At 41.7% G+C, this 18,055-nt stretch overlaps 1 protein-coding gene across 12 annotated transcripts in view; it reads right to left on the reverse strand.

The window, feature by feature from the left end:
* The window catches only part of ERC1 (ELKS/RAB6-interacting/CAST family member 1), a 538,100-nt gene that overhangs the window by 84,357 nt on the left and 435,688 nt on the right, over positions 1-18,055 (reverse strand). For all 12 annotated transcript variants that reach the window (XM_048828774.2, XM_048828736.2, XM_048828743.2 and 9 more), the window contains one exon: positions 2,297-2,441. In XM_048828774.2, coding sequence (XP_048684731.1) covers positions 2,297-2,441 — 145 coding nt within the window. The remainder of the gene's footprint in view (positions 1-2,296; positions 2,442-18,055) is intronic.

The raw sequence follows: 18,055 nt of genomic DNA on the forward strand, positions 1-18,055 counted from the left end.
ACCCACTTTGGGTTCCCGAACCACACTTTGAGAACCGCTGATTTAGATAATTACTGCAGAATACTTAGTTTTAAGCACCTAAGGGATGGTTACAACAGCTGTTCACTACCAACCTGAACTGCTTTCAAACCAGTCATCCACCAGAGATATGAAAGGTTTGAGATCCCTTTATCAATTTATTAAGCCAATCTATTGATACCACTGTAATCAAAAGGGAGTAAAAGTTATTATTAAATATTTATACAGTACCGCCAATATATATGATGCTTCTCAAACAATTCCACATGAATAACAATCTGACTCTGAGCTCCCATGCTCCTGAATTGAGAAACCCCATGGATCGGAACCCCCAAGCAACAGCATTGTTATTATTAAATATTTAACCTGTGATTGTGCCTAGAGATCTCAACCAGCCTTGGAGCTCTGTGGTGCTAGGCACTGTACATATATAGTAAATGACAGACCTTGCCCCAGAGATCTTATTCCAGGAAATCTCAAAGGTCTATGGTCTGAGCCAACAGAGAAGAAAAATTCAGCCTATACTCATATGCCTTCCATTTACGACTCACAGCTGTGGACCAGGACTTTAAGCTGCAATAATTATTGTATGCTGCTTGTTAAATCTTAGTTTGAGAAGCAAATGAATCACAGAAATACAGGCCATTCTCGGACAAATGGCTGGTGGATGAACTGCATTAAAGGAGGCCAAAGCTCTCTTGATTTACATTAATTCCAGTGCGGGTGCCCGCTTGACACGCACTGCAGGGGCTTCTCTCTGACTTATAATTGGAACACACTGGCTGGCACTCACGATAGCACATCTGGACTTTGTTAGACAACCCTCAGCTCTATTTTCTTGCATCAGCCCTGGCCCCCTCATCTGAAGCAGCCTCCCAACCACTGTTTCACCATGAACCAGTCAAGGAGACAAACTACTTTGGGAGCAAGTAAATTGGGACTACATTAGTTGGTGACCCTTGCCCTCCAATTTGCCTCCCTTGCTTCTGATGATAGAGGAAATCCCTTCATGGAAGTTGACAACCAATCCTAAGCAGGCAGCTCCATTTACTGGAAAGCTTGGTCAATGCTGACTGCTTCACTAGGAAATGTTTCTATACTGAGGCACATTCCTGCAATTCAGGGACTACAAGCTTTAAATTAAAAAAAAAAAAACACTGATGCCGTATCTTCTTTCTAAAATGCCTCTCCCCCATCTAAGCTTTAGTGCACACAAATTAAAGAACCAAAATGTTTTTGGCAGGACTCCTACCTTCTCTTTCACAGTAACACACTAGCAACTTGAGTGGGTGGGAACATGATATAGTGCGGGGGAGGCAGAGAGCAAAATTGAAAGAGAGAACTGCTACAAAATCTCTCTGAACCAATGTACCTTCCTCCTTCGATGAATCTATGTCTCTCCACTAAAGAGTTTTAAATAAAAGAAAGTCTTGCTTAGTCTGAATGGCTGAAGAGCTCAGGAATTGCGTGTTGGGATGTAAACTGGGGCTTATCCACTTATGGATTAATTTCTGATTTGAGGAGATATAAACAATCTGTATATGGTGTTCTCTTAAGCAAAGTCAATCTGTACACACATTATCAACAGCTATGAAATTATACAAACAACTAATGCTTTCTGTCAAAGTCAAAAGAAAGGCACTATTTGCATTCTACCATAGCCAGTTCAATGGATCTATTCAGGCCCACTATACTATCAGGGATACAACATTAGTTCCTCCCCCGAGAGTCCCTCTCTGTTTTGCAAAGGGATTCACAAGTCTGACCAGTGTTGTCGTATAAAGACATGCATTCCCTTAATAGAAAGCGACCCCTCTCCATTATTGTTCAGTATGACACTCTGGAAGCTCACATGTTGAGAAGCACTTTCCACCACGATCAAACTGGGTATATGCATTTTACATTTGAGTCTCTTGCTAGGAGAATGCCATCTTGCTGGAAAGTGACAGTATTTATGACTATACCAGTAAAGTTGAATGCTATGAAATTGTAAAATCAGTTTCTAAACTCATTTAATGTTGATTAAACAGTCAAAAAACGAACTTTACTATGTGAACATTAAATATTTTATTTCAATATTAAATGTTAAGTGTAAAACCACTGTCACTAAAGCGCTGATGCCTTCTAAGGAGGAAGTGGAGAAATCCCTGATCAGAAAGCATCCCTGGTTCCATCCCAGTACACAGCAAGGCAATATATTTTTAGTTGATAAAGTTATATAATCCACGATAATAATCCCGTACCACCAGCCCACATGCCTGATTCTGTCCCTTCCCACCTGCTGCTTGAGCTGTTGCACCAGGCGGTCCTTCTCTCGCTTCAGTGCAGCCACTTCATCTTGGGTCTTCTTCTTAGAGGATGAAAGTTCTAGCAGAGCAATATTGGCATCTTTTTCACTGATGGCAGCTAGAAGAGCTTCTTGTCTGGGGGAAAAAAAAGAATATAATAATACACTGGTGTCCTCAAAAAGTAAGGGGTGTCTCTGGCAACCTGTACTCCATGTTCACTCTTTTATAAGATTAGGATATATTTTTTACAAAGTATGTCTTCTGAGGTCTGATTTGAAAAATCATAATCTGCTGAACATTATTGTACTGGTAAAATATGTGTGGCAATACTGTATGTAAAGTTACAAGACTCTACTGTATAACATTGTTATAACAGGCTCCAAGGTTAAGAAAAGCAGGCCCAAATCAGTTTTTCAGAGACAAAGACACACATACACCCCAGCCAGGTGCTAAAGGGCTATCACCTACTTAAGCAGACATTCTCCAGCAGGGGGGAAGGAGTAATCAAGAAATTTACATTCCATCACAGGGACAGTTTAAACCTCACGTCCACAAGAGACTATTTTGTTACCATGACCCAGCAAGGATATTTCTAGCAAAAGAAACTGAATTATGAAGAGGAGAGGAAAATGCTGGATTTCACTATTCTTTTTCATGTCTGCTCATGACATCAATGACTCTCAAAGAACTGAACTTAGGGGTGGGAAGGGGGAATCATGGCTGGGCAGGCTTTTCAGCCAGTACAGACTGCTGTAAGCTTATGGTGAGAAAAATCTTTCGCTTTTAAATTCACTTAGCTTATTAAGTTAGTCATTTAGCTTGAGTATTATCTTTTTATTTTCTTTGTAACCAATTCTGACTTTTATGCCCCATTACTTGTAATACTTAAAATCTATCTTTCTGTAGTTAATAAACTTGTTTTATTGTTTTATCTAAACCAATGTGTGTTTGGATTAAAGTGTGTGGGAAACGACATTTGGGATAACAAGGTTGGTGCATATCATATTCCATTGATGAAATGATGGACTTTATATGAGGGGTTTATATGAGCCTGCATTGTTCAGTAGTGTGCTGGGAAATGCAAGATGCAAATTTCTGAGGGTACAGTCTGGGACTAGAGAATCTGCCGGTGTTCTTCTGCAGTGTAATTCATGGGTGGGTGGCTAGTAGCACTCAATGCTGTTAGCTGGGAACAAATTATATGCTGAAGATTGTGTTAACTGGCCAGGACTGGCTGTTCACCTGTAAAGCAGTGTAAAAGACATCTCAGGTTGGAGGAGAGACAGCTATTCAGCAGTCCAGATTGTACCCTGGGTAATATCACAGTGCAGAACTGGACACATCTGTACAGTGGATGCTGTGGTAGGGAGTGTGATTCTAGGGATATGATTAACTTTGGCATTCACCGAGGTGGTATCAAACTCTGGGAGACTTACTCTACACAAGTCAATTGTGCAATGGATTATAAAAGACCCTATTTTGCTGTGTATCAAGACTATTGATACAGTAGGTAAGATGGATAACCAGATAGGATGGGAGAAGAGTGATGTGCTATGTTCCTGTTCAGAACTTCCTAATTTCTTAGACTCATCTCAGCATTGTTTTAGGTATCATTTTTGGGTACTTCAGACAATTCTAAACAGATTTTCTCTATTTCTAATATATACTGGTGTGATATATACACATATAACAGAGTGGACCATTGTGTTCCATCTTCTTAAAATATATTGGCTATTAATGTAGCTATCTGAGGAGGAAAATGGCCTGTGGCAAATTCGCTGAACTCATTTTAGCAGTGCACAGTATTCCCAGAAGCAAATGAAGATAACGGGAAGTACAGGCCCTATTCTGTTATCAGAGAGATGATGAAGAGGCCTCTGGCAGAAAGCACAGGGGTTAACTGGGAGCTGGCAAAAGGGCACCCTCCCATATCAAGGATGCTTTTGCTGTCCTGTGACTTCCCCTGTCAGTATTCAGGATGATGAGGGGCTTTTGTCAACTCTCTACATTGAGTGACTGAGACAAATGTAGGCTTGTCCTCTGAGCAAACCTTTGACAGCTCAGAGGGAGTTGCATATGAGCTAAAAAACTAGTGCAGGATCCTGCCATCACAGTTGTGTGATAATTTAGACATAGAATTTTACCCTTTCTCAACAGCATCTAACTCTCTCATATTCTCCTGCACTTTAGGAGCATCTTGTGGATGCTAGGAGTCAAAGACTATGATCCTGTTTCAAAAATCTACAGAACACGTATCAGTTGCGCATACTTGTATATGTTAAAAAGGTGAATTCTTGTTTATTTTATATTGTTTACTTGCAATCATATCTCCTTACTTTTCTAGTTCAGTCTGAACTCTAACCTAAGTAGGGTTGAGCCTGGTCAGTACTTGTAAGGAAATCCCTGTTGCTGAAGAAACTGTTGTCCTGTAGGTGGCCCTCTTCCCTGAGTCAGTACTGAAGCAATGTACAGCAAGAGGTTCATTTGATAGATTAAAAATCACACGGCACATTGCATAAGAGTAGGAGTTGACAACTCTAGTGTCCTGGCCAAAATTCAATTTGGAATATTATATTCTCCTGAATTTAAGCTGCAGATGGAGTCAAAGTAGTAATTCTACCATTAAGGAGGTAACATAGTTTCCATTGTAATCTAGATTTTGACTTGCCTACAGACTTTCTGAAAAAAAAACAAAACTGCTGTATAAAGTTCCATGTGTCTTTCCAACTAAGAGGAGAACTGACCTGGAGTATGAGATTAATTGAACAAGACATATATTTTATTTTGATTCATTAAAATATGCTCATCAAACACTATGAAAAATTAATGAGGCCTTGAAAAATTAGTAGATTTTCAAACGTGTTCTAAAGTTTTTCTGTCCCCTCAAATTAAAAGTGGCGATGTCGAGATTTCAAACTTGGTTTATACACTATTTCAATGATAACTTATGCACAGGACTACCTTTACCATACTAGATTGCAGAAAATTATTAGATGTTGACTATGTTTGGTCTCTGCATGTGTTACAATTTCTGGTGAGTCTGGTCAATGTTTCAAGATCCAATTAACCTATTCAGAAATTTAATTTTTTAATTGAAAAGCATTTCTGGAGGTCATGATTGCGCAGACAGCACCCTTTGAATGCAAACTATCATTAGGTTTCTAAGTTAATTGCAGTGATATTCTCTGAAAATCATGGGTTATTTATACTGATTTTAAAAGAGAAATTATGTTCCCTTACTGCTGCTTGCCAACACATTCAATAGAAGAGGAGTCCCTGTGACTGAGGAGGGCAATGTCTACTGCAAGCTTTCCTTGATGCTGAAGAGAAGGGTACAGGGAAATGTGCTCTACAAGTGTCATCTGAAGAAGTGTATGTAAAAGTGTCTCCGCTGATTTCATGCTTCTGAGTTAGAGGCCACCTTTGAGGCAGCTCCTCCTGCCTGAAACAGACTTGTCTCAATACAGTCCAATCAGAGTCAGCAAATACTACCAGTAGGGGAGAATCTGTGCTGATGTCTTTGCAACATAACATGGAAGCCCTCTCTGTACCAGGTGCAGGCTTGAAGGCTGTATTTAGGTTTTACCATCATACAGCTAAAGACTATACTCTTGGGCTATGTCTGCACTAGAGAGTTTACAGTGGCACAGCTGTATCGATGCAGCTGCGCCACTGTAAGATCTCTCATGTAGCCACTCTATGCTGATGGGAGAGAGCTCTCCTGCTGACATAGCGCTGTGCACACTACCACTTATACCAGCGTAACTTATGCTGCCCAGGGGTGTTTTTTCACACCCCTGAGTGACATAAGTTTTGCTGACATAAGTGGTAGTGTAGACAAAGGCTCCTAAAGGACCACCCTCCAACTGGGAGAGTGCAGCTTGTTTTGGCGACACCCCTGGCACATGGGTGTTGCAAATTTAAAGAGAGGAGAAGGATAGTAAATCTAAGTAAAATTAGGACTAAGCAATATAACACATGAAGAATCTTTTCTTTCTGGCTTTTTGAGATAAAAGACTTACATACAAGGCAGTGAGCAATAGGGTTGCCAACTTTCTAACTGTACAAAATCGAACACCCTAGCCCCTCCCATTCCCTTCCCTTCGGCCCCACACACCACTCACTACATTCCTGCTCACTCTCTCCCACCCTCACTCACTTTCACTGGGCTGGAGCAGGGGGGCTGGGGTCTAACTGGGGGTGAGGGGTCTGGGGTGGGGCCAGAAATGAGGGGTTTAGGGTACGGGAGGGGGCTCCGGACTGAGGCAGGGGGTTGGGGTGTAGGAAGGAGTATGGGCTCTGGGCTGGGAGTAGTGATGAGGGGGTTCAGGATGTGGGAGGGGGCTCTGGGCTGGGGCAGGGGGCTGAGGTGAAGTATGTGTGAGGGGTGAGGGCTCTGGCTGGGTGTGAAGGGTCTGGGGTGGAGCCGGGGATGAGAGGTTTGGAGGGGCTCAGAGCTGGGGCACGGGCTTACCTTAGGCAGCTCCCGGTCAGTGGTGCAGCGAGGCTAAGGCAGGCTCCTTGCGTGTCCTGGCTCCATGCTGCACCCCGGAAGTAGCCAGCAGCAAGTCAGGCACCCGGAGGCGGGGGGAAAGAGAGGGGCCAGGAGGCTCCGTGCGCTGCTCTTGCCCACAGGCACTGCCCCCACCGCCAGCTCACATTGGCCGTGGTTCCCGGCCAATGGGAATGCGAAGCTGGTGCTCGGGGAAGGGGCAGTGCGCAGAGGCCAGTGGCCCCCGCGCCTAGGAGCCGGACCTGCCGGACACTTCTGGGGCGCAGCGCAGTGCCAGGACAGGTAGGGACTAGTCTGCCTTGGCCCTGCAGCACCTCCGACTGGACTTTTAACCGCCCAGTCAGCATTGCTGACCGGAGCTGCCAGGGTCCCTTTTCGACCAGGCATTCCAGTTGAAAACCGGACGCCTGGCAAGCCTAGTGAGCATGTGCTCTGGAGGTCAGAAAGATCACTGAATAGAGGCACCTCTCAAACATTTGATAATAAAGGGCTCTTCAATCTAGCAGACAAACGGATAAAAAGATCCAATGGCTGAAAGCTATACAAATTTAGACTAAAACGATGGTGCACACTTTTAACAGGGTAATTAACAGGAACAATTTACCAAGAGTTGTAGTGGCTTCTCTATCACTGGAAATTTTTAAATCATGACTGGATGTTTTTCTATTAATATGCTCTAGTTCAAACAGGAATTAATTCAGGGAAGTCCTATGACCTGTGTTATGCAAGAGATCAGATTAGATGGTCACAATGGTCCCTTCTAGCATTATAAATTATGAATCTCTGAAACACTGGTCTCCTGACAGATCCATTTGCTATCACAGACCTAGTCAGTACTTCACAATAGCATCAATGAGTAAAACGAACTCTAAACAATTAATAAAACCTTAAACCAGACTACACCAACATCAGAAACTATATATCATAGAACCTCAGAGTTACGAACACCAGAGTTATGAACTGACCAGTCAACCACACACCTCATTTGGAACCAGAAGTACGGAACCAGGCAGCAGCAGAGAAACAAACAAACCAACAAAAATAAAAGCAAATACAGTACAGTACAGTGTTAAATGTAAACTAATAAAAAATAAATGGAAAGTTTTAAAAAAAAGATACGACCAGGTAAGGAAACTTGTTTCTGTGCTTGTTTCATTTAAATTAAGATGGTTAAAAGCAGAATTTTTCTTCTGCGTAGTAAAGTTTTAGGTCAGTTGTAAACTTTTAAAAGAACAACCATAACATTTTGTTCAGAATTACGAACAGCCTCCTTTCCCAAGATATTCGTAACTCTGAGGGTCTAGAGTATAGCTCACGAAAGCTTATGCTCAAATAAATTTGTTAGTCTCTAAGGTGCCACAAGTCCTCCTTTTCTTTTTGCGAATACAGACTAACACAGCTGCTACCCTGAAACAAAAAACTGATGTCTATAAGCAGAATCAGGTGTACTGTTGCTTCCCAAACATTTGGAGCCTCAGGTAAAAGAAAAAAGGCAACCACACAGGCATGGTATTCTCTCACTATGTGAAACGCAATCTCTACAGATGGTTTAAGTAATGTAAAGTAAAGTAAAGTAAGTTTATTGAAACAAAAATCTAGCAAACGATGAAGGAGGAATCAAAATAATCTTAGCGTTGCTTAGAAAAGTCAATTAGTCCTGAAGGCATCTGTACTTGTCTGCTGGCATTTAGAGTCTGGGTGTTTCATCAGAGACTAATCTTAAAATATATAACTGCTACTATTTTTCACTCCTCCATTCTGCCTCCCTTCCCCCCACCCCAAATTTTGGACACGATTTTAGCTGCTAATATCTGAAGAACATTAGGTTTATGAGGTTTAGTAGTTCAAAACAGTAATAACTAAAAATCACATCAGAATCTAAATAATGGAAATACAAGATAGTAATCAGAATGACATCATTTTAAAATTTGATCTCATTGTCTAACAGGACCAGAAACAAATGCTATTCACAAATGAAAAGCTAAGACTTCAAGTTATACATAGTGCACAGAATTTCTAGCCCTGAGAGTTTGAGATATGTCAGACTTTAGCACTGTCACTTTCCTTTGGTATAGCAGTGTTTTTTGGCATATGTCCAGAAATTGCTATATTAAGTCCCAGACCTTGGGCCAGCATAATTTTCATTCCCTAACTTAAGGGTAATTGTCTAAAAATATCCATTTGCCACTTGAAAAAGAAGAAAAATGACCTCTAAAGTGAAGGAGTTTAAGATGTTTTCGTTAAGAACAGTTTCTTGTCTATCCTTGTTTCAGAATTTCTCTAACACACATTCAATCCTGCTTTGAAAGTATCTGCAGAAGTGGATTTACCATGAAATAGTACGGGACCCCCAACAAAGGGCGGCCCCCCAAAATGCAGGAGAAATCTCATCTGACAACCTGACCCCGAGTCCCGGCCGGCAGTGCAGCAGGGCTCAGGCAGGCAAGCTGCCTGCATGCCATGGCTGGTGGCCTCATGCTGCTCCCGGAAGTGGACGGCTGCTGGCATGTCTCTGTGTGTCCCTGGCGGGGGAGAGGGAGGGGGAAAGATGTCTCCGCGTGCTGCCCCCTCCCCAGGCAGCACATGGAGACCCGTTGCTCCCCTCCCCCAAAGGGGCGCGCAGAGACATCCCAGCAGAAGAGCTAAGGTGGAAGGAGTTGGAATGTCAAAGAAAACTCTGCAAAGATGCAATCTCTGCTGTTCCATGAAGAGTTCTGCCTCTTCAGGGATGATCAGAGTTCTCTGAAGATGTCCATATTTGGTGGGTGGACTAGGCCATCCAATGTTGTAAGAGTCTCATGTGCAGCCATGTATATGGTGTCACATAGGAGGATAATGCCAGGGGTCCCATGTGCCCCAGAAAGAATTTTGTTCTTTGGTAGGGCTGAAACTTCAGAGTCTGCCGGACACTGGTAAACTCTTATGTCAAGTGGAGTTCACCATTAGATCCATCAAAGTGATTCTCTGATTGGCAAACAGGGTAGCTGATAAAGTTTGCAGATGACACAAAAATTGGGAGTGCGCTAAATAATGAAGAGGATAGGTCATCGGTAAAGAGCAATCTGGATCGTTTGGTAAGCTGGGTGCAAGCAAACCATATATGTTTTAATATGGATAAATGTAAATGTATACATCTAGGAACAAAGACTATAAGCCATACTTAGAGGATGGGAAACTCTATCCTGGGAAGCAGTGATTCTAAAAAAGTTTTGGGGTCATGGTGGATAATCAGCTGAAGATGAATCCCAGGGTGATGCTGTGGCCAAAAGGGCGAATGTGATCTTTGGACGCATAAACAGGGGAATCTTCAGTAGGAGTAGTGAAGTTATTTTATCTCTCTATTTTAGCAATGGTGAGACCACTGCTGGAATACTGTGTCCAGTTCTGATATCAACATCTTTCTTGAATTGTGGACAAATTGGAAAGGGTTCAGAGAAGAACCATGAGAATGAGTAAAGGATTAGAAAACATGCCTTATAGTGACAGACTCAAGAAGCTCAATCTATTTAGTTTAAGAAAGAGAAGATTAAGGGATGACTTGATTACAGTCTATAAATACTTACATGGGAAATAAATATTTGATAACAAGCTCTTCAATCTAGCAGAGAAAGGTATAACAAGATCCAATGGTTAGAAGTTGAAGCTAGTCAAATTTAGATGGAAAGTAAGGCATACATTTTTAATAGTGAGGATAATTAACCGTTCCAACAATTTACCAAGGTTCATAGTGGATTCTCCATCACTGGCAATTTTAAAATTAAGATTGGATGTTTGGTCATGTGCAAATTGAGTATTCTACGGTTCACAATGGATGCCCATTTAAAATCAGCAAAATGCTAATCACCAGTTTGCAGGGGCTGGAGGAAAAAACAAAAACAGAAGGGTTACCCTGTTTAGGAGTAAAACAAACTTTTAAAACTATATCAGGGGTGCAGATGACCCCCCCCAGATATTCTTCAGTCTGTGAGGACAAGCCACCAGCGGGCCTGATCTTATCAGAAAGGATCTCAGCCAACCTGGTTGAAAATACAGGGCAAAGCTATCTTATAAGAGATAGGGGAATGCTTTGTTAGTTAAGGTTAGGCTCTAGAAAGTGTTTTATGATTTTGTTTTATATGTAACCATTTGTTTCCAATGTCCTTATTTTCTATCTTTGGATCTATGTTCTTTGATGATAAACTTATTCCTGTTTTCACTCTCTCTCTCTCTAGTTAGCTAGCTAGCTATGTGTTAAGTAAAGTGGTGATCTGAAACTGAATTTGACAAGCTGGTGTATAGTATTCCTTTTGGAGTAGCAAATAGAGTTCTGTGAGTGTTCAATGAAACAGGGGCTGTGCATTTCAGAGGAACACATTGAAGATTCAGGTGTTGGAGTGTGCCTATCACTAACATATACAGAGATGGTGAGGTCTGCGGAGGCCTGGAAGGTAGTGCTTGTGTTGCCAGAGGCTGGTGGATTCAGGGAGCCGCAGCAGGCACAGACAAGACTTCCTCACGCTAAGTGCAGGGGGGTAGCAAGGTGCTGGGTACTCCTGGGAAGTGTCACAGGAATGAACACACAACAAAGAGAACTGTGCCAACGAGTATGCCTCCTCCAGGCACTGAATGTGGATGTCTGACTCTAAGTAGATAAATGGACAAGTGGTACACTGATTAAATCCCTCATGTGGCTTGGTTCCCACCATAACCTCAGAACCAAACCAAAGCCTTAAGGGATTCCTCAGTCAAAGGGACAGGTTTTTTTGGTGCTGTTTAAAAAAAAATCAATTATGTACAATTTTAAGACTAAATCCTACTAATACTAACACTCAGAACTACAAAAAGAGGGCAATTAGTAAAGTTTGCAAAGCAGACTGGACACAGAAGGGTTCCCTAACACTTTCCATAACAGAGGGAAAGGAACTGAGATAGTTGGGCATCACTTCCTTATATAGGTTCAGTCTGATGTCATTAGGGGGGCTTGAGCAGCCGCAATGGGCATGGTTTTGATAGAGATTCTGTGAGTGTAAAGGTACCAACAGGCTGTGTGATGATGCCAATTACTGTGCTTACAAAAAGAGTTTCATTCCAGCAACAGGGACACTACTTACTCTCTTCAGGGGGTATCCGTGTTAGTCTGTATCAGCAAAAACAAAGAGGAGTCCTTGTGGCACCTTAGAGACTAACACATTTATTTGGGCATAAGCTTTCATGGGCTATAACCCACTTCATCAGATGCATGGAGTGCATACTGAGGAACTCAGCAGTCATATACAAAAAAAATATTGCAAATAGTCAACTTGGGTGAAATTTCTTTTTTGTATTTATGGACAAGAAAATGTGCTAAAAACTTAAAAATTCTTGTGCTACTGGGGTGTTTTATGCATCAATAATTTCAATCATCAGTCTAACAGGTAATGTGCAATAAATTAACATGCCTATCTTTTGGTAGAAAGTATAGGTCAAGGTATTACCCCATGCCCATAATTTGTTTTACTTGGCAATACCCAGCTTTCACTGTAGGTTGGACTATGTTACCATTTACCCTCAAGAGAAGTGTTTGGACATCAGCCTAACTACATGAAATGATAAATTTAATACATCTGATGCATTTTTCTATGTAAATACCTAAAATATTACTATTTTCCTTGACAACCAGCATATTTTCCTCAGCAGCAGCACTGAAAAGAGTACGACACAAACCTTTTTATTAGAATTCCCTTGTATATGGCATTTATTTCTCAAATATTTATAAGTGACATCTTATCTGGATTGGTATGAATTGACAAATATGGATATAAATCAAAATGTTATTTTCTTATTCAAATCCAGTGTTCACTTTGAATTATGTATATTGCTGTTGGCACTGTAGTGCTTAATTCTCTGAGGGGAGACTGCTGGGTGAAGAAAATGGACAGTGGAAGTATGTGACTAAGACAACCAGCAGAGGAAAAGACGGGCTAGTGGAGGAGAAATAGAGCTCAAGAACAGGTTTGAAGAGTTGAAAAATGAAGAAGGGGCTCAGCAGGTGGTCACTGAAGGTGGAAGGGCAAGGATGAAGAGAAGAGCGGCTAGTCCTATAGGAAAAGGGGAAGTTAGTGGAGACTACACCAAATATGAGCCCCAGGAGGATACAGGATGGGTTGAAGAGGATTACAAGGGAGAATAAGAACGGAAAGAACTTGCAGCCAGAGGGAACAGGGGATAGACCAGAGAATCGCACCATCACCAGGAAAAGGCAGGTCTATGTGATCGGGGACTCCTTACTGAGAAGGATGGACAGGCCTGTAACCAGAGCTGATCCAGAGAATAGAAGGGTGTGCTGTCTGCCAGGTGCTAAGATATGGGATGTGGACCTGAGGTTGAAGAGGATCCTAAAGGGAACGGAAAGAATCCACCGATCGTCCTTCATGTGGGAACAAATGATACCGGTAGATTCTCTCTGGAATGGATCAAGGGAGACTATGCCAGGCTGGGGAAGACGCTTAAGGAAATCGAGGCTCAGGTGATCTTCAGTGGGATTCTGCCTGTTCCTAGAGAAGGGCAACAGCGGTGTGACAAGATTATGATGATCACCAGGCTCAGGCAGTGGTGCTATAAGGAGGGCTTTGGGATGTATGGCCACTGGGAGGCATTCATGGACAGAGGACAGTTCTCTCAGGATGGACTTCATCTGAGTAGGGAAGGAAATAGACTTCTAGGATGGAGGCAGGCACAACTGATTAAGAGAGATTTAAACTAGGAATTTGGGGGAGATGGTTGGGAGATGTCCAGGTAATCTCCACGCCGGATTTTAACATTGAGAGGGAAGAAAACGAAGTAAGAAAGGATACAACCGTGGGTAGAAGAATGGACATAAGGAGGAAGGATAGTGTAGATACCAGTTCAATAGGTGATACTGGCCGTAGAAAGTCTGTGCCTAATCGGGTAAAGAATGTGAGCGAAGTCAAACAGCAAAAATTAAGATGTTTGTACACTAATGCGAGGAGCCTAGGTAACAAAATGGAGGAACTAGAGCTACTGGTGCAGGAAGTGAAACCAGATATTATAGAAAGAAAAGGAGTACTTGTGGCACCTTAGAGACTAACCAATTTATTTGAGCATGAGCTTTCGTGAGCTCACGAAAGCTCATGCTCAAATAAATTGGTTAGTCTCTAAGGTGCCACAAGTACTCCTTTTCTTTTTGCGAATACAGACTAACACGGCTGTTCCTCTGAAACCAGATATTATAGGGATAACAGAAACATGGTGGAATAGTAGTCATGGCTGGAGAATAGGTATTGAAGGGTATGTTCTGTTTAGGAAAGGCAGAAATAAAGGCAAAGGTGGTGGAGTAGCATTGTATATCAATGATGAGGTAGACTGTAAAGAAATAAGAAGTGATGGAATGGATAAGACAGAGTCTGTCGGGGCAAAAATCACACTGGGGAAGAAAACTACTAGAGCCTGCCCTGGGATAGTGCTTGGGGTGTGCTATAGATCGCCGGGATTTGATTTGGATATGGAGAGACACCTCTTTAATGTTTTTAATGAAGTAAATACTAATGGGACTTGTGTGATCATGGGAGACTTTAACTTCCCATATATAGACTGGAGGACAAGTGCTAGTAATAATAATAGGACTCAGATTTTCCTGGATGCTATAGCTGATGGATTCCTTCACCAAGTAGTTGCTGAACCGACAAGAGGGGATGCCATTTTAGATTGGGTTTTGGTGAGTAGTGAGGACCTCACAGAAGAAATGGTTGTAGGGAACAACCTTGGTTTGAGTGATCATGAGCTAATTCAGTTCAAACTAAATGGAAGGATAAACAAAAATAGATCTGTGACTAGGGTTTTTGATTTCAAAAGGGCTAACTTAAAAAAATTAAGGAAATTAGTTAGGGAAATGGATTGGACTGAAGAACTTGTGGATCTAAAGGTGGGGGAGGCCTGGAATTACTTCAAGTCAAAGTTGCAGAAACTATCAGAAGCTTGCATCCCAAGAAAGGGGAAAAAATTCATAGGCAAGAGCTGTCGACCAAGCTGGATGGGCAAGCATCTCAGAGAGGTGATTAAGAAAAAGCAGAAAGCATACAGGGAGTGGAAGATGGGAGGGAGCAGCAAGGAAAGCTACCTTATTGAGGTCAGAACATGTAGGGATAAAGTGAGAAAGGCTAAAAGTCAAGTAGAGTTGGACCTTGCAAAGGGAACTAAATAGTAGAAGGTTCTATAGCCATATAAATAAGAAGAAAACAAAGAAAGAAGAAGTGGGACCGCTAAACACTGAGGATGGAGTGGAGGTTAAGGATAATCTAGCCATGCCCCAATATCTAAACAAATACTTTGCCTCAGTCTTTAATGAGGATCTTAGGGATAATGGTAGTGTGACAAATGGGAATGAGGATACGGAGGTAGATATTACCATATCTGAGGTAGAAGCGAAACTCGAACAGCTTAATGGACTAAATCGGGGGGCCCAGATAATCTTCATCCAAGAATATTAAAGGAATTGGCACATGAAATTGCAAGCCCATTAGCAAGAATTTTTAATGAATCTGTAAACTCAGGAGTTGTACCGTATGACTGGAGAATTGCTAACATAGTTCCTATTTTTAAGAAAGGAAAAAAAAAGTGATCTGGGTAACTACAGGCCTGTTAGTTTGACAACTGTAGTATGCAAGGTCTTGGAAAAATTTTTGAAGGAGAAAGTAGTTAAGGACATTGAGGTCAATGGTAACTGGGACAAAATACAACATGGTTTTACAAAAGGTAGATTGTGCCAAACCAACCTGATCTCCTTCTTTGAGAAGGAAACAGATTTTTTAGACAAAGGAAATGCAGTGGATCTAATTTACCTAGATTTCAGTAAGGCGTTTGATACTGTGCCACATGGGGAACTATTAGTTAAATTGGAAAAGATGGGGATCAATATGAAAATTGAAAGGTGAATAAGGAATTGGTTAAAGGGGAGACTACAGAGGGTCATACTGAAAGGTGAACTGTCAGGCTGGAGGGAGGTTACTAGTGAAGTTCCTCAGGGATCGGTTTTGGGACAAATCTTATTTAATCTTTTTATTACTGCCTTGGCACAAAAAGTGGGAGTGTGCTAATAAAGTCTGTGGATGATACAAAGCTGGGAGGTATTGCCAATTTAGAGAAGGACCGGGATATCATACAGGAGGATCTGGATGACCTTGTAAACTGGAGTAATAGTAATAGGATGAAATTTAATAGTGAAAAGTGCAAGGTCATGAATTTAGGGATTAATAACAAGAATTTTAGTTATAAGCTGGGCACACGTCAATTAGAAGTAATGGAGGAGGAGAAGGACCTCGGAGTATTGGTTGACCACAGGATGACTATGAGCTGCCAATGTGATATGGCCGTGAAAAAATCTAATGCGGTCTTGGGATGCATCAGGCGAGGTATTTCCAGTAGAGATAAGGAAGTGTTAGTACCATTATACAAGACACTAGTGAGACCTCATCTGGAATACTGTGTGCAGTTCTGGTCTCCCATATTTAAGTAGGCTGAATTCAAACTGAAACAGGTACAGAGAAGGGGTACTATGATGATCCGAGGAATGGAAAACCTGTCTTATGAAAGGAGACTCAAGAAGCTTGGCTTGTTTAACCTAACCAAAAGAAGACTGAGGGGAGATATGATTGCTCTCTATAAATATATCAGAGGAATAAATACCAGAGAGGGAGAGGAATTATTTAAGTTCAGTATCAATGTGAACACAAGAACAAATGGATATAAACTGGCCATCAGGAAGTTTAGACTTGAAATTAGACGAAGGTTTCTAACCATCAGAGGAGTGAAGTTCTGGAACAGCCTTCTAAGGGAAGCAGTGGGGGCAAGAGACCTATCTGGCTTTAAGATTAAACTCAATAAGTTTGGTATAAGTTTGATAAGAAGGTATGATGGGATAACATGATTTTGGCAATTAATTGATCTTTAACTATTCATGGTAAATAGGACCAATGGCCTGCGATGGAATGTTAGATGGGGTGGGATCTGAGTTACTACAGAGAATTCTTTCCTGGGTATCTGGCTGGTGAATCGTGCCCACATGCTCAGGGTTCAGCTGATCACCATATTTGGGGTTGGGAAGGAATTTTCCTTCACGGTAGATTGGAAAAGGCCCTGGGTTTTTTCACCTTCTTCTGCAGCATGGGGCACAGGTCACTTGCTGGAGGATTCTCTGCAGCTTGAAGTCTTTAAACCATGATTTGAGGACTTCAATAGCTCAGACGTAGGTGAGAGGTTTATTGCAGGAGTCGGTGGGTGAGATTCGGTGGCCTGCATCGTGCAGGAGATCAGACTAGATGATCATAATGGTCCCTTCTGACCTTAATATCTATGAATCTGAATAAAATAGATTCTTATTTCCCAGTCTGAAAATCATGGCATCCTATTAATCAGAGTCACTCTTGTTGGACTTGTCGTCATTGCGAATGACAGGTTCAGCAGCTTTTTTGTCAATGTTCTCGCACTTCTGACACTTACACAAGTCCGGGTAGGAGAATCCACCAGCAAGACAGGAAAATCTCCCTGTTTGACACTTTACATGCTTGCAGTCACAATACAATGCCTACAAAACATTAATCAATAATGTGGCTTTAATTCCCGACACCAGTCAAGAAATGCAAATTGACCAACAGTGTGACTTAAGACTAATGTTTATGTCTGCAACATGTATAACAGGGCTCCTAATTATCATAGCCTGGTAGTCCCTGGCAGCATGTTTCACATGAAGAAATATACCTGTCACATTCTTCATGGTCACATCTTAATTCATCAACAGTTGTGACTGTCTCTGAACCCTCCCGCACAGCCAGGCAATGTCATTCCTCTCCATCGGCTATGTGGAGAGTGATGTGCTTGCTTACACCTTACATATCTGCATCCCTCCACATGATGTACCAGAATTTCTGAAGTGCTTCCTTATTGTTGCCATCAGAAAGAAACTTCTTCCACAGACTGGGAGTTTTCTGGTCCTTTCTGTAGGTGTGTCTAGTTTGGGAACCACTAGCTGCTTGGCATGATTGTTCCATATTTTTAATGCTAAGATCAGGATACGGATCTGGGACAAAGTCCAAACAAGTACACTTTTACTTTCTTGCAAGCTTAATCATGTACACTAAAATGGTGTCTGCAAGTTCACCAAATGCTGAAGGAACAACATGTAGTGCTTGGATGACATCTGCTCCATCAAAGATTATTGCATTCTCTTGAACATTGTCAATAAGACAGGCTCCAACTTTGGATT

This window comes from Caretta caretta, chromosome 1 (assembly GCF_965140235.1).
Source record: "Caretta caretta isolate rCarCar2 chromosome 1, rCarCar1.hap1, whole genome shotgun sequence".
Classification (NCBI taxonomy): domain Eukaryota; kingdom Metazoa; phylum Chordata; order Testudines; family Cheloniidae; genus Caretta; species Caretta caretta.